The 22750-nt window shown below is 36.9% G+C and overlaps 1 protein-coding gene across 1 annotated transcript in view; it reads left to right on the top strand.

Moving 5' to 3' along the window:
• Nucleotides 1-16778, top strand: part of FAM186A (family with sequence similarity 186 member A) — a 93235-nt gene extending 76457 nt beyond the window's left edge. Inside the window, exons 8-11 of the mRNA XM_055336917.1 lie at nt 11609-11801; nt 14417-14574; nt 15789-15968; nt 16709-16778. Coding sequence (XP_055192892.1) covers nt 11609-11801; nt 14417-14574; nt 15789-15968; nt 16709-16763 — 586 coding nt within the window. The 3' untranslated portion in view covers nt 16764-16778. The remainder of the gene's footprint in view (nt 1-11608; nt 11802-14416; nt 14575-15788; nt 15969-16708) is intronic.
• Nucleotides 16779-22750: the final 5972 nt, after the last annotated feature.

Below are 22750 nucleotides of genomic sequence, written 5' to 3'. Positions count from 1 at the left end.
CTTTCCTCACTTAATGATCTGGCTACTATTAGAAGAGTTATTTTAAATTGCTTTTTTGGTTTATGAAAACACATTTGCTACCCCTGTTGATTATGCCTACCTGATCACATGTGTTATTTGGAAAACTGCATATAATGACAGTGCATTTTGTGCCACCTCCTCAAGTGTATATAGAAAATTTTGGTACATGAAGACCATAGTGACTAGTAAATGTTTTGCTTCTTCCTTACCAATTTGGATTCCTTTTATTTCTTGCTGTCAACTAATTGCTGTGGCTAGGACTTTCCAGTACTATGTTGAGTAAAAATGGTGAGAGTAGATATCCTTGCCTTATTCTTGACCTTAGGGGAAAAGCTCTGTTTTTCATCATAAATTCCACTTGATTGTAGTGAATTTTTTTAAATGTATTCTTAGATTTGGTTTGCTAATACTTCATTGAGGATTTTTTTTTTAAGATTTTTATTTATTTATTCATGAGAGACACACACAGAGAGAGAGGCAGAGACACAGGCAGAGGGAGAAGCAGGCTCCATGCAGGGAGCCTGACGTGGGACTCGATCCCGGGTCTCCAGGAACAGGCCCTGGGCTGAAGGCGGCGTTAAACCACTGAGCCACCCGGGCTGCCCTCATCGAGGATTTCTGCACCTATGTTCATCTATAGTTCATCTATACTATAGTGGCCTGTAGTTGTCTTTTCCATAGTGTCTTCAACTGGTTTTGGTATCAGGTCCTGCTGGCATCACAGAATGAATTTGGAAGCTTTTCTCCCTCTTCTCTTTTTTGGAATAGTTTGAGAAGAGTGGATATTAACTCTTCTTTAAATGTTTGGTAGAATTTGTCTGTGAAGCTTTCTGGTCCTAGACTTTTGTTGGGAATTTTGTGATTACTGATTCAATTTAATTGCTGGTAATTGGTCTGTTCAAATTTTCTATTTCTTCCTGCTTCAGTTTTGGGAGATTATATGTTTCTAGGAATTTATCCATTTCTTCTAGGTTGTCCAATTTGTTGGCATGTAATTTTTCATAATACCCTTATAATCCTTTGTATTTCTGTGTGTTTGGTTACTATTTCTCCTCTTTCGTTTGTGATTTTGTTTATTTGAGTCCTCTTTTTTCTTTTGCAAATGAGTCTGGAAGGTTTGTCAATTTTGTTGATCTTTTCAAAGAACCAGCTCCTGGATTCACTGATCTGTTCTATTGTTTTTTTAGTTTCTATCATTTATTTCTGCTCTAATCTTTATTGTTTCCTTCTTTTTACTGGTTCTGGGTTTTACTTGTTGTTCTTTTTCTAGCTCCTTTGGGTGTAAGGTTAGGTTGTTTGTGATTTTTCTTGCTTCTTGAGTTAGGCTTAATATTCCTAGACTTTTAAATCTGTTTTTACAGGTAAACCTTTTGAGCCACTTGAGAATTTTAAATAACATGTTTATGGTCATTCTCCAACTCCCTATGTCTTTTTTCCTTCGTCATATTTAAAATAAAAAATAAGTACATTCATCTGGTAAAATATTTTAAAAATACACATGGTAGTGTGAGAAGTCTCCCTAATAGTTCTATTCCAGCACATTTAGACTCCTCCCCCAGGGCTACTAATGTATGTCCATCTAGAAATATTTTCTGTATATGTAGAAAAGCACATATGCTCTTTTATCCCCATTTTACATATTTTAAAGTTATGACCTTTGATCTTTTCCCATAACTTAGAAATTAGGGATTAGATAATTTAGGTATCAATATATAAAGCTAGTCATTTTATAGCTTCATACTATTGCAAAGTCTGGGTTTATCAGAATTTATCTAACCTCTGATAGAATTTATGTTATCTGCAACATTTTGCATATAAAAATATACTTTAATTAAAAATCTTAGGGGCAGCCCGGTGGCTCAGCGGTTTAGTGCTGCCTTCAGCCCAGGGCCTGATCCTGGAGACCTGGGATCGAGTCCCACATCAGGCTCCCTGCATGGAGCCTGCTTCTCCCTCTGCCTGTGTCTCTGCCTCCTTCTCTCTCTCTCTCTCTCTCTCTCTCTCTCTCTGTGTCTCTCATGAATAAATAAAATCTTTAAAAAAAATCTTATATATACACATGTATATATGTATATATATTCCTAAAGAATTTCTGGATCAAAGGGTAAATGTTTTGTAATTGCAATTGATTTCTGTCAAACTGTTCTTCAATGAGGTTGTGACAATTTACATATGGTCAGCATTCTAAAGGACTATTTCCCCACATCAAGATCATTATTCAAATATCATTATTTTTGTTTCAAGTTTTCATTTAAATTCTAGTTAACATACAGTGTAGTATTAGTTTCAGGAGTAAAATCTAATGATTTATCACTTACAAAAACACCCAGTACTCATCACAAGTGCCCTCCTTAATACCCATAACCCATTTAGTGCATCCCCGCCCACCCACCTCCCCTCCAGCAACCCTATGTTTGTTCTCTGTAGTTAAGAGTCTGTTTCATGGTTTGCCTCTCTCTCTCTCTTTTTCCTCCTGTGTTCATCGGTTTTGTTTCTTAAATTCCACATACAGGTAAAGTCATACGGTATTTGTCTTTCTCTGATTAACTTATTTTGCTTAGCATAATACACTCTAGCTCCTTCAGGTCATGGCAAATGGCAAGATTTCGTTCTTTTCAATGGCTGAGTAATATTCTATTGTGTGTGTGTGTATATGTATATATGTATATGCAAACACACACACACACACATATACCACATCTTCTTTATACATTCATCAGTTGATGGACATTTGGGTTCTTTGCATAATTTGGCCATTGTTGATAATCCTGCTATAAACATCAGAGTGCATGTATCCCTTTGAATTTGTATTTTTGTACATTTTGGGTAAATGCCTAGTAGTGCAATTCCTGGATTGTAGGGTAGTTCTATTTTTAACTTTTTGAGGAATCTTCATACTGTTTCCCAGAGAGGCTGCAGCAGTTTGCATTTCCACCAACAGTGCAAGAGGGTTCCCCTTTCTCTGCATTCTCACCAACATCTGTTGTTTCTTGAATTGTTAATTCTAGCCATTCTGACAGGTGTGAGGTGGTCTCTCATTATAGTTTTGATTTGTATTTCCCTGATGATGAGTGACATTGGGCATCTTTTCATGTGTCTGTTAGCTATTCGGATGACTTCTTTGGAAAAATGTCTATTTCTGTATTCTGCCCACTTTTTAATGAGATTATTTGTTTGGGGGGTTTATATTTTTTTAATTGGGCTCCATGCCCAATGTGGGGCTTGAACTCACAATCCTGAGATTTAGAGTCACATGCTCTACTGATGAGCAAGGTAGGCACCCCAGGGTTAATATTTTTATTTTTTTAAAGATTTTATTTATTAATGAGAGAAAATTAGCACAAGTTGGGGGGTGGGGTGGGGGAGGGAAGGGCAGAAGGAGAGGAAGAAGCAGACTTTGTGCTGAGCAGGGAGCTGGATGCAGGGTTTGATTCCAGGACGCTGAGATCATGACCTGAGCCAAAGGTAGACGCTTAACTGACTAAGCCACCCCGGTGCCCCCAGGTTTGTTATTTTTAACAATATTTTGTACCTTATTTAGAGAGGCCTTCTCCACAGTAAGAAGTACAAAAAATTCTTTCTAGGTTTCTTTTGGTACTTTTATGGTTGGTTATTAGTTTTTTTTGTTTTACATTTAAGTCCTGATTCACAACTTTCTGTTGAGAGACTTTATCATGGCTACCCAGCTGCCCCATCACTACTTACAAAACAATCTAACTTTTCCCCTACAGATTCATAAATTCTTGTATCATTTAGGTCCATATATAGACTTTCCATTATTTTTTGTTGATTGCATATAGATGAGTCACTTCTATTCTGTATTATTCTTGTGGTTTTATTATGATGATGCTGAATCTTTGTGATGGTCATTAGTTCTGTTTGTCAGAACTTGTCAATGAAATGTAAACAGGATTGACATATGTCATGTCTGTGCTGAGCTTGTCATTGCTAGTTTGAGACCCTCTACAGTCCCCTTTTCCTCTGTCATCACCTACAGTGCTCAAGGTAATGGCTGTTCAGTTAGCCTGTGTCCTTGAAAGTATATAGTGAAGCTCACTCCCTGATGAACCATAATAGATTTGTAATATGAGCAACAAGTAAAGTTTTATTTTTAGCCACTGAGATTTGGGTGTTATTTGTTAAAAACAGCTAATCCTACCATATCTTCCCTAATACACTCTCCCTATCCAAGAATAAAATATACCTTTCCTTTTGTTGGGGCTGTGGATGTGTGTGGTGCGGGGAGGAGAGTAAGGTGGCTGTTCTTCAGAAGCATTTTAAAGTTTTCATCTAATTCTTGCATATTCTTTCATAAGTGTGTATATCCTGGTAGTTTTTGTTTTGTTTTGTTGTTGTTGTTGTTACTATTGTAAGTGGACTCTCTTCTATGATATCTTCTTCTAACTTGTTATTTGTATAAATGAAGGCTAGATTTCTCTATATCCATTTTGTATGCAGCCATCTTATTGTATTTGAGCATGTAAAAAAAAATTTCAGTTAATATTCTTGAGTTTTCCAGGTATCTAACTTTATCACAACTCATTTCTGTCTCTTAACTACTTGAATTGGTTAGCAATTCCAGAATCATGTTTAAAAATAGTGATTTGGCTTCACTTGACTTGCTTTTGAATCACAGCTAAGAGTGCCTCTCCTTGGCCTCATGTTATTTTTTTTCTAGGAAAAGTTCTTCAAGAGTGTTTAAAAGGATCACTTCTATTTATAGTTACCTTTCTGAGATAGTTGCAAAACATCCTTAACTGCAGTCAATTTCTTTTGTTATTATTTCCTCCATTCCTATGTAACTCAGATTGCCAAAATATAAGTTCTTTCATTGCTAATTATTAAAACACATATATAGGTTGAAAGTATAGTGGTGATAGTAGACATCTTTCTAGTATTTGTCATTAAGAAAAATGCTGATTTTGGGGTGAAATACTATTTTATTATATTAATGTGGTATCATCCATAATGTTCTGTTTCACTATTTTTTTTTTAAATCAAGAATGGATGTCAAATTCTGTTCAATTTGTTACATCATATTTTGTTAAAGTGTGATTTCAGGACTTTATTTTCATATGTATTAAAATAAATATGATTTTCTCTTTAGACCTATTAGTACAGTCAATCATATTAAACCATTATTGAACTCCTGGAATAAGTCTTATTTGTCCTTGGTGCATCCTTTGAATGTGTTATGAAATTTGTTTGTTAATATTTAGGATTTTTTTCTTTTGCATTGCTATTCATTAGTAAGTTTAGCTGGTGGTTTACTTCTCTTGGTGCTGTCACATTTTTGGTGTCATTTTCAGCTTATATCACTAAAAAATATGAAGCTTAACCTTTTTTTATGCTCTGGAACACCTTAATAGTAAAATTAGCTGTTTTTTTAAGGTTTGGCAGATTTCACCTATGATATTATGTGGGCCTGGTGCATTCGACAAGGGGGGTGTTCACTGACAACTTTCTCAATTTTTATATGGCAATTGGTTTATTTAGATTTAGTGGATATTTGAAGACCTAAGTAACATAAACTGACCTGTTTTTATAAGTTCATTTAAAATTTGAAACATAAAAATCAATATTTTGAAACAATATTTAACTTACACAATTATAACTTTAATCCCATCAAGAATCAATTCATTTTTTTGCAGAAAGTTCTTCTTTATGCTTAATGTTATAATAATCAAACCACCAACAGTGTGACAAGGAATGAAATATTGACAGATTAAAGATTCCATAACAAGGATGGCTGAATCAAGGAGACTCTAACATTATATGGGAGGGAAAACTAAAAATAAAAAATATAAGCTATTTTTGAATAAAAAAGTTTTGTAAAATCTCTGTAAGTGAAGATTCCATATTTAAATGCTAAAATATGGGCAGCCCGGTGGCTTAGCAGTTTAGCGCCGCCTTCAGCCCAGGGCCTGATCCTGGAGACCTGGGACCAAGTCCCACGTCGGGCTTCCTGCATGGAGCTTGCTTCTCCCTCTGCTTCTCTATGTGTGTGTGTGTATCTCTCGTGAATAAATAAATAAAATCTTAAAAAAATAAATGCTAAAATATAGTTTTAGGGTCGTATTAGCACAAGATCAAAGCAATATACCTGAGAAGCAATAATGTAAAATTAGACCAGATGATGATAACATTTCATTTCCATACATATTGAAGAAAGTCCTCAAAGGTATTAAATATTATGGTGACTTAACTGGATTTATCATTTAATTCATCAACATTTTTGAATATCCACTATTTGCCAGCAACTGTGGCAGACCTAGGGGATTGAGGGTGGAAGGATACAAAGATGGATAAGCCACATACCTGCCTTGAGGTCACTCAAAGACAGCCATACAAACAGATGGTTATACAGTATGATGTGGAAAGAAGAATGATGGTACATGTACAACATGTATAGAAGATGACTGAAGACAGAAAGTCCAGCAGAGCACGGAAAGGGAGAAAAAAAGGGAAAAAATGCAGTGTGTGTGTGTGTGTGTGTGTGTGTGTGTGTGTGTGTAAACTACTCTGCTGCTGGTAGAACACAAAGAATAAGCAACATGTGATAAGAGATGAGACTGCAAAGGTAGGCCAGATCAAAGGGAATCCTAAATGGCATGCTAAAGAACTTGTATTTTACTTTGTACACGATAGAGAATAATTGAAAGATTCTTTTTTTTTTTTTTTAAACTTTTTTTTAATTTTTATTTATTTATGATAGTCATACAGAGAGAGAGAGAGAGAGAGAGAGAGAGAGAGAGAGAGGCAGAGACACAGGGTGAGGGAGAAGCAGGCTCCATGCACCAGGAGCCCGATGTGGGATTCGATCCTGGGTCTCCAGGATCGCGCCCTGGGCCAAAGGCAGGCGCTAAACCGCTGCGCCACCCAGGGATCCCTAATTGAAAGATTCTTAACAAGAGAAGTAAAATGCCAATTATATGAAAGATGGATTTAAGGACAGTAAAACTTCATGCAGAGGCATAAGTTAGGGCCAGATGGCATCCACTTAAAATTTTTGAAGCAATATAAGGGTATATAATAAAATAACCAACAAGTGTAAAGTATTTCCTGTTGTCTGGATGGGATTCTATGCTAGGGTGATATTTTAACACTAACTCCTATTAAGGAAGGGCATCCATGCCAGGCAGTCTGGTGGAATCTATAATAAAAAGAATCATTGCACTCTTGAAAAAGTAAAAACTGATAGACTAAAGGAAATACAAATTTTGTAGGGAAATCAAACTTGTTTAATTTCCTCTAGAATTCTTTGAGGAAACATTGCATAGACAATGAGAAACTAAATAGAAATAAATTATTTAAAGCTGGCTATATACATATACAAAGGGGTTATAAAGCATCTATAAAGAACAGAAACTTTAGATACATTATCGCATTTAACTTGTAGATGGGGAATTGGGTTCAGGAAATTCATCCTATTTGCCCAAGTTACACAGCTAATAAGTAGTAGAGCTGAATTCAATAAGCCCATTTTCAAAGCCCATGCTGCCTTGAAGCAGGAAACTATAATGTTGTTTTTTTTAAGATTTTATTTATTTATTTGAGAGAGAGCGAGCAAAAGCATGAGTGGGGCAGAGATGCAGAGCAAGAGGGAGAAGCAGACTCCCTGCTGAGCAGGGACACCTACCCGCATCCCAGGATCACAACCTGAGCCAAAGACAGACGCTTAGCTGATCTAGCCATCCAGGGACCTCGGAACTATAATAGTTTCAAATCCAAATCTTAATCATGTTTTCCTCCTAAACAAAGACTTTGAAGCAAAGAAGACCTTGGCTCAAATTTCCAGTTCTGAACCTCTCCAAGACTCAATTGTGCTGTTTGTAAAATGGATGTGATAATATTTACTGCAAAGAATGGTTGCAAAGATTAAACGAAATAATGTATTTTGAAATCTTGAAAATAAGGGCACCTGGCTGGCTCGGTTGACTAAGCATCAAACTCTTTGTTTTGGCTTAAGTCCTGATCTCATGGGTTGTGAGATCAAGCGCCATCTGGAGCCTGTGTCCAGCTCCATGCTTAGAGGGAGTCTGCTTGGATATTCTTTCCCTCTCCCTCCTTCTCCCACTCATGCTTTCTCTCTCTCTCAAATAAATAAATAAATCTTTTAAAAAAATAAAATACTGAAGATACTTAATATAAATTTAAAAATATAAATAAAATTTCTAGTACAATGATTGACACATAATAGATGCTCAGTAAATGGAAAGCACCTTCCCTTGGACTGTGATCCTATATCAAATACTGTAAAAAATATATATATTTCTTAGGATGGGGGCAATATTTTATCAGGGTAAGTGAAACTTTCTAACAGAGTGGGCAAAACAGTAAGAAGAGATGAATGGCCATGATTTTAGATGGGGCATTACAAATAATGAGATTCTTCAGCAGTTACTACTAGACTGAGTGCTTACATTAACAAAATGAATTATCTTTAAAAATCCATGAACAATAATTTCCCTAAGCTTGAAATGAAACTATGAATTTTTGAAGTTTCTAATAATTCATTATTGAATTGTGATTTCAATTTGAAATTTTTTTTAAGATTTCTTTATTTCTTTATTCAGAGAGAGAGAGAGAGAGAGAGAGAGGCAGAGACACAGGCCGAGGGAGAAGCAGGCTCCATGCAGGAAACCCGATGTGGGACTTGATCTCGGGTCTCCAGGATCACACCCCAGGCTGCAGGTGGCACTAAACCGCTGCACCACCGGGGCTTCCCATCAATTTGAAATTTAAATAGAATTTCAATAAGAAAGAATTATGGAGAAAGTCTAAAAGACTGTGTGAATAGACAGAAAAATAGTAGGAAAGATTTGATATGAAAACCAAGGCTTGTTGGAGATATAATGCACAGCATAGTGATTACAGTCAACAACATGGTATTATAAATTTCAAACATGCTCAGAAATTAGATCTTAATTATTCTCATCACAGAAAAGAAATTATAATTATGTGACATGATAGACGTGTTACCTAAGGCTATGGAGGCAATCATATTGCAATATATAAATGTATCAAATCAACACACTGCATACCTTAAATGTATACAATGTTGTATCATTCTATCTCTTATATATATAACCATCAAGGGCACCTGGGTGGCTCAGCAGTTGAGCATCTGCCTTCAGTTCAGGTCGTGATCCTGGAGTCCTGGGATTGAGTCCCACATTGGGCTCCCTGCAGGGAGCCTGCTTCTCCCTCTGCCTATGTCTCTGCCTCTCTCTCTGTGCTGCTCATGAGTAAATAAATAAATAAATAAATGAATAATATATGCATATATATAAAACTATCATATATACATGATTAAATGAATGTTATCTACTTGCTTCATTGAGAACAATGTTATTTGTGGGAATGGATGTGATAAACATGTAATTCATGCAGAGAAATGATCTAAAACACATGTAACAAAGATGGTTATAAGAGCAAAATAAATCACCTACAGGATGTGAAAAAAAAACAAGGCTATTGGAAAATTAATTAAATTAACTCAGATTTAATACATTTAAGTATCAAATAATCCATATATATGGTAGGTTCTAAGTTACTAATTATACAAGAGACCTAAGAGTTATTCTATGTATTTATATGTGTGTGTACATAAAATACATATATTCAGAAAAATATCTGCAATGAATTACCATTGCCGACCCCCCTCCCCAAAATCCAAACTCCTTAATATGTTTTTTATGGTCTTTCAGAAGCCAGCCATTCCAATCTCATCCCTCACTATTTCCTTTCACATATCTATGGTCTAAAAGTCTCAGACTACTCACCTCCCAAAATATAACTTATTTTCCAGTTTATAGTATTCCCTCAACCGTGGAATTACTCTTCCTCTTTTCCCGAAGTTTAGTGACAGTAAGATTTACCTGAGTAAGTAGTTTGATAACTATTTTGTTTAAAATACTTACCCTGCGATGCCTGGGTGGCTCAGCGACTGGGCACCTGCCTTTAGCTCAGGTCATGATCCCAGGATCTGGGATCAAGTCCCACATCGGTCTCCCTACAAGGAGCTTGTTTCTCTCTCTGCCTATGTCTCTGCCTCTCTCTCAGTCTGTGTCTCTCATGAATAAATAAATAAATCTTTTTAAATTAATAAATAAATAAATACATACATACATACATACATACTTATCCTGAAGCCTACAAGATTTTGATTCAAAAGGTCTAGGAGGCTGTGGACTGCGGGCCGCCGGGGTCGGTGAAGGATCTCAAGATGGCTGGGCAAAATCTTGCTCTAAAAACCACTGACAGGGTAGCTTTTGGGGAGATCATACTCCAAAACCAGAAGGCCATTGCCAACTCCCTGAAATCCTGGAATGAGATGCTTACCTCCAGGTTGGCTACTCTTCCTGAGAAACCACCTGCTATCGATTGGGCTTACTACAAGGCCAGTGTGGCAAAGGCTGGCTTGGTAGATGACTTTGAGAAGAAGTTTAATGCCCCGAAGTTTCCTGTGTCAGAGGATAAATACACTGTCCAGGTGGATGCTGAGGAAAAAGAAGATGTGAAAAGCTGTGCTGAGTTTTTGTCCCTCTCAAAGGCCAGGATTGAAGAATATGAAAAAGAGCTGGAGAAGATGAAGAACATAATTTCGTTTGATCAGATGACCATTGAGGACCTGAATGAAGTCTTCCCAGAAACCAAATTAGACAAGAAGTATCCCTATTGGCCTCACAAGCCAATCAAAAATTTATAAACTTGAGTTGAGGAGAAAGCCCTGGCCCTCATATTATAAACATTGGACATTAAAAATAATGATATGGAAAAAAAAAGGTCTAGGAAAGTACCCTGGAATCTGCATTTTTAATAAGCACCACCATCACTCCGTCATCCCTACTCAGATGATTCAATCCAGGTGATTAGGGTCCACATTTTGAGAAATATTGATATTATGGAGAGAGAGAAGATTTGGGTTTGCTTCCCAAATCTGATACTTATTAATTATGTAACTTCAGAAAATTACTTAACTTTGCTCAGATTCCCTTTTCTTTTCTGTAGAACAGAGATGGCAAAACACTATCTGTTCAGAAGGCTCAAACATAGTGATATCCGTTAGAGTAGAGAAAGCATATTTTTATGACTGTTTCTCAAGATCCTATGCAACATCTTCGTATGAGGCTGTTTTATTCCTCTTGTTAGTATGAATTATGCTCTCCTTTTTGCTCCAACAGCATGTTTATATTTCTATTTAGCATTTATTTCATTCTCTGTGGCACAGGCAATTGATTAGTCTCCTATTCTGGCTTGTAAGTGCTTTGAAGGCAAGGACAATGTCTTTTTCACAATTGTATTAAGTATCTTTTATATGTCTTATACATAGTAATACTAAAATTTTAATATAGTAAAATAATGATATAACACTAAAAAACTCTAAAGTTAATGAAAACTTGATTGTCACAGATTTTTGAAAATTGTCACATAAGGAACCAAATTAAGGTCTCATCAAGCAAGCCTCCCACCCCTATCACATCCCTCTCTACTTACTAAGGATGAGAACTAAAAGTAACTAGGCCCAGGTTTGCTGAATTAGGGTCAGTTGTTATATTAACCTCATTCTTATTTTTTTTTCAAGAAACAACATAATCAGACGATTACAAGCTGTCCAAAACACTGGGAAAGGTTATGAGACCCAGAACCTCTACATAATGCTGAGCAGAATTGATGACTACCAGAAAAAGGTGATGCAGGTCTGGACTGACAAGCAGAAATCTTTAGAGCACAAACGGAATCAGTGCCTGAGGAACATGATGTCCTTATTTAGCCAGGTAACTTGTTTTCCCTCTGACCAGCGTATTGTGTGAAAAATGAAAGTGGTAAACTTGGAAAATAACATTTACCTAGAGAAAATATGTATATTAGTCTCCTAGGGTTGCTGTAATAAATTACCACAAACCCGATGGCTTAAGACAACACAACTACATTCTCTTGCAGTTCTGGAAGCCAGTTAATGAAATTAAGGGATTGGCAGGGTTGGTTCCTTTTGGAATCTCTGAAGGAGAAATTTTTCTATGCCTCTCTCCTGGACTCTGGTAGCTGCTGACAGGCCTTGACATTCCTTGGCTGATAGCTGCATAACTCTAATCTTTGCTTCTGTCCATCCCCTGGCCTTCTTCCCAGCATGTCTTAGGTCTTCTCTTCTGTCTCTTATAAAGCCATGTGTCATTGGATGTAAGATCTACCTGGCTAATCCAGGATGCTCTCATCTTGAGATCCTTTTTTTAAAAACTTTTTAAAAAATATTTTATTTATGTATTCAAGAGAGACACACACAGAGAAAGAGGCAGAGACATAGGCAGCGGGAGAAGCAGGCTCCCCACAAGGAACCCAATGAGGTACTCCATCCCAGATCCCGGAATCACGCCCTGAGCTGGAGGCAGATGCTCAATCACTGAGCCACTCAGGCATCCTCATCTTGAGATCCTTAATTACACCTGTAAAGACGCTTTTTCCAAATAAGGTCACACTCTATCTTTTGAGGAGTCACCATTCAAGCCAGTACACCATGACCTCTGTGAAAACTCTTAAATTGACAACAGGGATCCTGGCTGGACTCTCTAGCTGGGAAAAGATTAGAAGAGAGAAGACTTCCAGAAATGCTCAACTCTTTCCTAGTCAACCCACATCTACCAGCCTCTAGACATGAAACCTCTTAAACCTCTTAAAGTCTTATTTATTTATTCATTCATTCATTCATTCATTCATTCATTCATGGTTATTTCTCTCCTCTAAACTATCAGAAAGTGGGGTGCCCAGCTGGCTCAGTCAGTGGAAGATACAACTCTTGATTTTGGGGTTATGGGTTTGAGTCCCACATTGGATGTCGAGATTACTAGAGATAAAATCTTTTAAAAAAACTATCTGAAAGCAAAATTTAATAGCATGAGTTTATAACAATAGACATAAGAGTTTATTTAACTTGCTTACATAGCACCAGGCACAGAAGATCCTATTAAACTCTGACATCCACTCATTATGTCCTAGAGCTCATCTGAGATAACCATTTGTATGCTTTGGGGAGTGATAGTGACCTTCCAAAAAGTTGTAAACTGAGATTACAGTTCTTTGCTCTGAGATTATATATTCCCATTACATGCTCCAGCATGGAGTTCTGGAACATTTTTGGCATGCTAGGAATATTTTATATCTATATATCCTTTTCTTTCACTAAATTAATTTATAAAATTACTTGATGTTTTAGAAGATATAAAGAGATTTCTCATCATAGCCTGATCCAAATCAGACGTATTCTGAATTTTCCAGAACAGTTATATTTTAAATATTAAAGCTCTTTAACAGGAAAAAAAAAGATATTTTTGAGGTTTTGGTTTAGAAAATATGGCCAATGTAGGTGGAATAAAATGAGCTGAGTTGGCAGTGTCATGAACTATCTAATAGGAATCACAATATTGAGGACATTTCAGAGGATGAATAAGGGTGTGGGGTCAGGGGATCCACAGTCTAGATGATGAAGTGGTTATCAAGGTATAAGAAGGGAGAGGAAAAAGCAAAAGGGAGAAGAGGGTAGAAATTAATAAATACCTTACATTGGTCAAGAGGTTGGTTCTCCTACCAGATTGTGTGGGTTCAAAACAGTTTCAACATATATTCCCTGAGACCTTGGGCAAGATCTAAATTTTCTGAGCTTCAGATGTCCATATGTAAGACAAGGATAACAACAGTACTCACCTTGTGAGATTGTTGTAAATGCCAAATGAATTAATACATAAAAAGCATGTTATATTAAGCATATATTCAGTAAGTTTTACCTGTATCATTAGACTTGCATAGTGCTTCACAATTCATGAGGTACTTCCATACACTCTTATATAGCACTCACAACCACCTTGTGTTATTATCCTTGTTTTAGAAATGAGGAGAAAAGGGCAGATAAAATTAGCAACTAACCCAAAGTCACACAGCTAGGAAATGAGAGGACTAGGACTACAGTTTATGTAAGATCAAGGAGTTTTTTTGTTTTTTGTATTTTTTAAGATTTATTTATTTGGGAGAGACAGCAAGTGAGCACGTGGGAGAGGGGCAGAGGGACAGGGAGTCTTAGACTCCATGCTGAGTGCAGGGCCCCAGGCAAGACTCAATCCTAGGGCCCTGAGATCATGACCTGAGCCAAAACCAAGAGTCAGATACTTAACCAACCGCGCCACCATGGCGCCCCGGGACCAAGATTTTTATATAACATAGCTGAAATGGTGTGTTGGAGGTGGAGGTGTGATTGGAGGAGAGGAGAAAGAGGATGGAGGAAATGGATTTGCAAGTCCATAGGAAAGGAAAACTCAGTTTAGTTAGGGCTAACTCTAGGATCTTCCTAGAGACTCTGATCCTTTTATCCCCATGGCTTCCTTTTCTGATTATTTCTTTTTAGCTTCAAACGATGTATAAACTGAATCTTAGACAACCAATCCCTTTGATCATCTACAAAAAGCAGATACCTGCCTCTACCAAATTTGTTCAACAGCCATTCCTAGAGCTGCTAATAGAAGAAGACAGGAAGTCTGACACATTCAAGAAATTTCGGTATGTGCTAGAAAAAGACTGACATTGAACCTTCTTTGGATGCTATGCGGGACCTAATGCTCTTTTTTTTTTTTTAACCTGCCCAAGAGCTTCCCCTTCCCCACAATTATGATATGTTACAGTGGAGAGTCTAAGGCAGTATTAATTTTCTTAGCTATTTTAACAAGAGGCTTATTTACATATATTCTTACTTAAATACTTAACATCTAATTTTGAGTCCCTTTAAAAAAAAATGATGCTGGTCTGCTCCTTATCTGCTCTTTTCCAGGAATGATGTAAGTCCAGTTTTCCCTTTAGTGGCTCTCCTTTGTAACAATCCCAAGACAGGGGCTCTCTTGTTCCTACAGGTGACATGACAAGTATGGTCCTGGAGGGAGACAGGTTGATGATATCCCTTCTTTATCATGTGTCTTGGGTGCCTCATTTCACATGCATGGGCTTACTACAAAGATTCAGCTAGGTGTTATTTTTTTTCATGTCATTAATTATGAATGCTAAAGACTTTAAATAAATGGTTGAATGAGGCAGAACTTTTTGAATAAAGTATTAGAATTCTTTCCCCATACTTTTAAACTTATATCTAAGTGAATCATAACTAGTGTCAATAGTTTTTTCCAGATGAAAGATTAAATTCATTAATCACATGAGCATTTACATTTATAGATTTGTGGAATAATTGTTAATATGTGATGTTCTATTTGAATTTGAATTGTTTTACTTTTGCTCACTTATTCAATTTCAAAAAAATAAATTAAAAACAAAGCTGGTCTTGTAAAAAAAAAAAAGAAGCTGATTTTTCCTTACTATGAAACAAATTATTTTGACAGAATTAAGGAGCTTAAAAACATTACTTTTTTCCTTTTCTTAAAAAAGAAGGTAGAAGCTTTGGGAAGGAAGGGGGAAAGAACATTGCTGGGAAAAAAACAGTCTGGATATGGTTTATATACTCCACAAAATTAAGAAGATAGTTTTAAAATAGATTACTAGGTAAAGTCATGGAAATGCAGTTTTCAGGGAAGAAAAAGCTATTTCAGCAAATTCTCTATTTTAATCCATCTCACAGTGAAAGTGGGCATAGCTAATGTTCTTCAGTGCCAGAGAGGGCATTATAGGACAAGATGGTGGTGAAGAGAAAAGGAGAAAATAAAAACCATACATTTTGATTGGATATGGAGTTCAGGAGAGTTTGGCAGTTTCAATTAGTGTCTCTGATTCTCTAGACAAGATCAAATGGGAGCTATCTGGAATGCTGATCTGTCTACTTCAAGCTACCCAATAACAGAGAAGACATCAATACATTCGCTCTGGGCCCAGCTGGGTGGGTACCCAGATATTCCTATGCTACTCCAATTAGATGTTCAATCTACCTTCAGAAAATCTCTTGCATCCATTAAATCACGGTAAGTTAAGAAATGGGAGCACTTTGGAAATTGGGCCTTTGGTCATATACCTTCTATTTCCCTAACTTGACCTCATCTTATAGCACTAACGAGTTACCAAAAGCAGGTGCTTGGTGTGAGGTTAGACATTACCTTTACCAGAATGCCCTATAAATAGAAGTATACAGTATGAAACCTTTTGAATCTGGCTTTTTCACTTAGCATAACTCCTATGAGATTCATCCATATATTATATTTATTTCTAATTCATTTCTTTTTGTTTACTGACTAGTATTATTCCATTGTATGGCTGTACCACAGTTTTTTATCCATTTACCAGGTGAAAGACATTTGAGTTATTTCCAGGTTTGGGCAATTACAAATGAAACTGCATTGGGGCACCTGGGTGGCTCAGTGGTTGAGCGTCTGCCTTTAGCTCAGGCCGTGATCCTGAGGTCCTAGGATCGAGTCCTGCATCAGGGTCCTCATGGGGAGCTTGCTTCTCTCTCTGCCTATGTCTCTGCCTCTCTCTCTCATGTCTCTCGTGTCTCTCATGAATTAATAAATAAAACCTTAAAAAAAAAACAAATAAAACTGCTATAAAAATTCACAAACAGGCTTTGGGGTGAATGTAAGTTTTCACTTTTCTTAGATAAACACCCAGGGGTGGAATTGATGGGTTAGGTGTTATGTTTAACTTTTATAAGAAATTGCCAAGCTATTTTCCAAAATGAAATTTCATCTTTACATTTATTCAACAGGACTAGTTTTTGCCCTGCCTCTGGTAACTTCTCAGTAAGATGTTTATCTGGCTAGCAAAATGTCCAAAACCAGGTATAACTTTGCTTTTGTTTTAAAGTTGAGGCTTCTCCTCTCTTCTAGCTAAGGCTATTACAACTTATAGTCAGAGAAGGAGGATATGAACAGCTTTTTTTTCCTGGCCTACTGTTTCTGTTCTTATTTTTCTAGCTTGCTAACTTTAGGGATTAGAGCTCCAGAGAAAAGAGAGGGGAAATGATAAGTTCTTATTGACTATTACTGTTGTGTTTTCAATACATCAGCACTTCTTGGATATGGCAGATTTCTAAAGCTGATTCTTTCATGCGGTACTTTCATCAGTTCCTTGGAGATCGCCATCACTGGAGATCTCTTATCTGCAGATCTCTTGATCCTGTCAAATATATTTCTGTTCTGGGGCTCCTGGGTGGCTCAGTCGGTTAACCATCCAATCCTTAATTTCAGTTCAGGTCATGATCTCAGAGTTGTGAGATTGAGCCCTGAGTTAGACTCTGTGCTAAGCAAAGCTGTGCTCTATCTCTGTCTCTCGAAAATAAAATAAAATAATAATAAAATAAATTAATTAATTAAATACACACACACACATTTCATGATACCTCTGGTTGCTGATGTTCGTGATACCTCTAGCTTCTCTCTACTGAGATGTGTTTGCATATTTATGCAGTTCTCTTGGACAGAATCCAAGACAATCCTATGCCATTTTTCTCAAGTAGATGTGTCTATGTGGCCCATATCTAGTCTACAGGAAACAGTGGAGCTTACTTTGTCCAGGTAAACTCTGAGGTCGAAGGCTTATCCTAATGCAGCAGCAGCCTCTTCTTTGCTTCTGCTATTTGTGCAGCTAGCCAATCAATCAATGCCTTAGCCTTTTTTCAAGGACTGAATCAGCCCCCATTCTATGGGCCTCCAAAGTGCAGGGTAAGTTCTTGGAGTGGAGAAATGGTAGGAGTGCTCTCAAAGTCCTCTTCTCCCTGATCATTTCATACTCTGAGAGTGAGTTAAAAGATTAAGAGTCAATTACTTTGTAAATCCTAGTTTAGCACTCCTCTTTGAAATCTGGTATCTATTGTTAGTATTTCCAGATTTAGCAAATAAAAATATGTCACCCAGGTAAATCTGAATTACAGATACACAAAAATGATTTAGGGGCACCTAGGTGGCTCAGTTGGTTAAGTGTCTAACTTTAATTCAGGTCATGATCTCAGGGTCCTGGAATCAAGCCCTGCATCAGGGTCCAGACTGGGCAAGAAATCTGCTTGTCCCTCTGCCCTTCCACCCACTCATGCATGCAGCACACACTTTCTCCCTCTCTCTCTCTCAAATAAATATATATATTTTAAAAACACAAATGATTTAGTATAAGTACGGTCCATGCAATTTTATATTTACATTTAAAAATTATTTGTTGTTTATCTAACATTCAAATTTAACCTGGCATCCTGTATTTAATCTGGCAATCTTTCCATTGTGCTTTGTCAAAATTTCTGTTTTGACATGCTACTACATATAAAATATGTATTAGAGGAGTTTCTATCTTGTATAGTAAGATGCCTGAAAACTTGCAGAGTAGGAGAGGGTGAAAACTGAAACAAATTAAGTTTTAATAGGAATAGGAGAACTGAAGTCTTGGATTTTTGCTGTTTTTTCACTAAAAATAGAAACAGAAAATATACAGTTGTAAGACATTTTAAATTAGTAATAATGGACACTATATGATCAATTACTATTTGCCATCCACTTTTTTTTTTCTCACTAGAATCTCTTCAAGGTTGTCCTCCCTCAAAAAGGAGAGATTTGTTTTTTGTATTTGTTTTATTCTGTGGAAATTAAAGTACAAACAAAGAAACTTTCTTTCCCTCTGGGTTTAGTTATTTCTACCATCCTTTAGATCTCAGTTTAAACAATCATTCTTTCTGAGCCATCTTCTCTAACTCTTCCCATGTGTTTCCATAGTATCTTGTAACTAACAGTATCCTAGCATTTACCATTCTATATTGTGATTTGCTTCATTACTTAACTCCCCTGATTTTAGACATGTTTTGGAGAGATTAGCTGCCTGTTGTGTAGCACTGCCTCTACTGCTCTGCCTGTTTTCCTTTCAAAAATATTTACTACTTACTATGTACCAGGTACTATAACTAGGCACAGAGATACAAGATGTAGGAAGTGTTCCAGAGATCACAGATGCCAGGCAGAAGGGAAAAAGTATGTGTAAAGATCTAGACCAATAGCATATTGTTTTGTTTGTTTTATCTCCTAAAACAAAAACAAAACTAAAATAAACAGTACCTCCCCCTACTGCTCAATTCCTTTTCTTACTATTTCCAACAGAGGTGACTACAACTAAAATTTCTCTTCTTGCCTGGATGTGACGCTTGGAGCTACTGCAATCTTTGGCAATCCTGAGGTGATAACCACAGGATGATAAGACGATATACCAGGAATACAGAGAAGGAAAATAAATAAAACCCTGTCCTTGATGACATCTAGTTGCTAGAACAACCCTGAGTATACTTGCCTCTGGGCTTTTGTTAGGTGAGCAATAAATGGCCTTAGTTGCAGCCTTTCTTAGGGATTCTGTTACTTGTAGTCATGTGAGCTTGAAAAGAATGTATAACCTGCTATTGTTAGATAAAGTAGTCTAGAGATGTCAATTATATTCAGTTGATTGATGGTGCTGCTGAGTTCAACTACATCCTTAATATTTTTCTGCCTGCTGTATCTGTCCACTTTTTTTTTTTTAAGATTTATTTATTTATTCATGAGAGACACACAGAGAGAGAGGCAGAGACACAGGCAGAGGGAGAAGCAGGCTCCATGCAGGGAGCCCGATGCGGGACTCAATCTGGGGTCCCCAGGATCACGCCCTGGGTCAAAGGCAGCACTAAACGGCTGAGTCACCTGGGCTGCCCCTGTCCATTTCTGATAGACTATTAAAGTCTCCAGCTACAACAGAGGATTCACCTGTTTCTCCATGCAGTTCTATCAGTTCTTGCATTCTTATAGTTCGATACTCTGTTGTTAGACAAAACATTAAAGATTACCATGTCATCTTAGAGTATGATCCCTTTATCTTTATTAAATACCCCTCTTTACCCCTGATAACTTTGCCTGTTCTGGTCTACTCTGTCTGAAAGTAATATAACCACTCCTTTCTTTTGATTAGTGTTATCATGGTATTTTTTTCCTATCCATTTATTTGTGTCTTTATTTATTTTTAGGATTTTATTTATTTATTTGAGAGAGAACATGCGAATGGAGGGAGGGATAGAGAGAGAGAATCTTTAAGCGGACTCCCTGCTGAGGGTGGAGGCTGCTTTGGGCTTGATCCCATGACCCATGAGACCATGGGTCAACCAACTGAGCCATCCAAGTGCCTTTCTTTATTTTAAAGTCAATTTCTTGTAGACAACATATATTTGGGTCCTGTTTTTGGATCCACTCTGATAATCACCATCTTTTAATTGGTGTATTTAGATCATTAACATTTAAGGTGATTATTGATATATTTGGATTAATATCTACCATATTTGTTACTGTTTTCTATTTATCGCCCTTGTTCTTTTATCTTTCACACTTTTCCTGAATTTCGTAGTTTTAAGATTTATGATTCCATTTTCTCTTTTCTTCATTTATACTTTTTCTTTACTTTTTAAATGAATCCATGTCTACTTTCAAATGACTCTATTGCTTCACAGGTAGTGCAAGTACCTCATAATAACAAAATATTCCTAATTCTAACCCCATTCCATCCCTTGTGTATCATTTCTTTATCCATTTAACCTGTATGCAAGCATGCATACATCATTGAATACATTATTGCTATTATTTTTAATAAACTATTGCTAGACCAGTTATTAATAAGAAAAATAAAACTGCTTATTTATTCCTTCCAGTGCTCTTCCTATATTTATGTAGAGCCACATTTCTGATTTATATCATGTCCTTTCTCTCTGAAGAACATCTTTTAACACTTCTTGCAAGGCAGATCTACTAGCTACAAATTCCCTCAATTTTTATTTGTCTGAGAAAGTCTGTATTTCTCCTTCACTTCAAATTTTTTTCAGGGTACAGAATTCTGAGTTGGTAGTTTTTCTCTCAACACTTTAAACATTATACTCTTCTCCCTTATTTACATGGCTTCTAAGGAGAAGTTGGATGTAATTCCTATCTTTGCTCCTTTATTGGTAAGGTGTTTTTTCTTCTGATTTCTTTCAAGACTTTTTTACCTTGAATATGATATGCTTAAGTGTGGTTTTTTGGGCATTTATCCCGCTTGGTGTTATCTGGGTGTCCTAGTTCTGTAGTTTGGTGCCAGACATTAATTTGAAGAAATTTTCCATCATTATTACTTCAAATACGTTCCTTTCTTCTTCTGGTATTCCCATTACATATGTTATGCTTTTTGCAGTTATCCTGCCATTCTTGGATATTCCATTTTCTTCAGTCTTTTTTTTTTTCTTTGCTTTTTAGTTTTGGAAGTTTCTATTGCATATCCTCATGCTTAGAAATTCTTTTCTCAGCCATATCCAATCTACAAGGAGGCCATCAAAGGCATTCATCATTAGTTAGTGTTTTTAATCTCCAGTATTTATTTTTGTTTGGGTCTTAGAATATCCATCTCTCTGCTTACATTATCTATCTGTTGCTGTATGTTGTCCACTTTTCTTTTTAGGATTTTATTTATTTATTCATGGCAGACACAGAGAGAAAGGCAGACACAGGCAGAGGGAGAAGCAGGTTCCTCGCAGGGAGCTTGACACAGGACTTGACCCTGGACCTCAGGATCATGCCCTGAGCCAAAGGCAGACGCTCAACTGCTGAGTCACCCAGGCATCCCAGTCCACTTTTTCCATTAAAGTCCTTAGCCTATTAATCACAGTCATTTAAAAATTCTCAGTATGGTAATTCCAGCATTCCTACCACATCTGACTCTGGTTCTGATGCTTGTTCAATCTCTTCAAACTGTATTTTTTGCCTTTTAGTATGCTTGTAATTTTTGTTAAAATCCAGACATGATGTACCAGGTGAAAGGAACTCTCTGGCAAATAAGCTTTTAACAGTGTGGTATAAGGTATAGGAGAAGGGGAAACATTGTATCGTCCTATAATTAGGTCTTGATCTTTTGAAAAAAATATGCCTCTGGTCCGTGAACTTCACCAGTATTTTTCAGTATCTCCCACTCCCACCTCTGGTGGCACAGGATACTAGAGGGAGCCGTGATTGGTATTTCTCTTCTCTCACACAGAAGAGTAGACTTGACTAGAGTTGGGTATTTTCCTTCTTTGAATTAAGTTAGGCTCTAATGAAACACCCATTTTACTTTGGTAAAATAGTTTTTCTTGAGGGCAGAACTTGGTAGGATGATCTGGTATTTTTCAGAATGGTTACTTTCCCCTTTCTTCTGAGAGAAACATGAGGGAATTTTTCTTCAATCTTCACTGTGAGGACCTGGTAGTTTCTAGAGATCCCTTTGACTGGGTCTCCTAGAGTTTTTAACTCTCAGACTTGTCTGTACTGAGCCTCCCACAATTCATCAGCTAAAGTGTAAGTTTTCTACCAGTCTGGTTCCTGCAGAAGTGTCTGCTCATGAGTTCTGCTCCAGTAAGTTGTGATTCTCTGTATTCCCTGTCTGTCTCTCCAATTTGGGGGCAATGGTATGCTCTATGATCTCATGTCTTTGAAGGATCTAAGAAGAATTGTTAGTTTTCCGTTTGTTCAACTTCTTACATGTTGTTAGGATGGAGCAGCAACTTCCTGCATATATCTTTCCAAAGATCTCCGTGCCTTTTTGGTTGCAAAAAATGGGCTCCTACTGAACATGTTCTTTATTTTTTTTTTTAAGATTTTATTCATTTATTTGACAGAGAGAGAGCACAAGCAGAGAGAACAACAGAGGGAGAGGAAGAAGCAGACTCCCTGCTGAGCAGGGAGCCCAATATAGAGCTTGATCCCAGGACTCTGGGATCATGACCTGAGCCGAGGGCAGAGGCCTAACCAACTGA

This window comes from Nyctereutes procyonoides, unplaced genomic scaffold, assembly GCF_905146905.1.
Source record: "Nyctereutes procyonoides isolate TBG_1078 unplaced genomic scaffold, NYPRO_anot_genome, whole genome shotgun sequence".
In the NCBI taxonomy this organism is placed as follows: domain Eukaryota; kingdom Metazoa; phylum Chordata; class Mammalia; order Carnivora; family Canidae; genus Nyctereutes; species Nyctereutes procyonoides.
The sequence above is the reverse complement of the archived record's forward strand: the minus strand, read 5'-3'. Positions and strand labels throughout refer to the sequence as shown.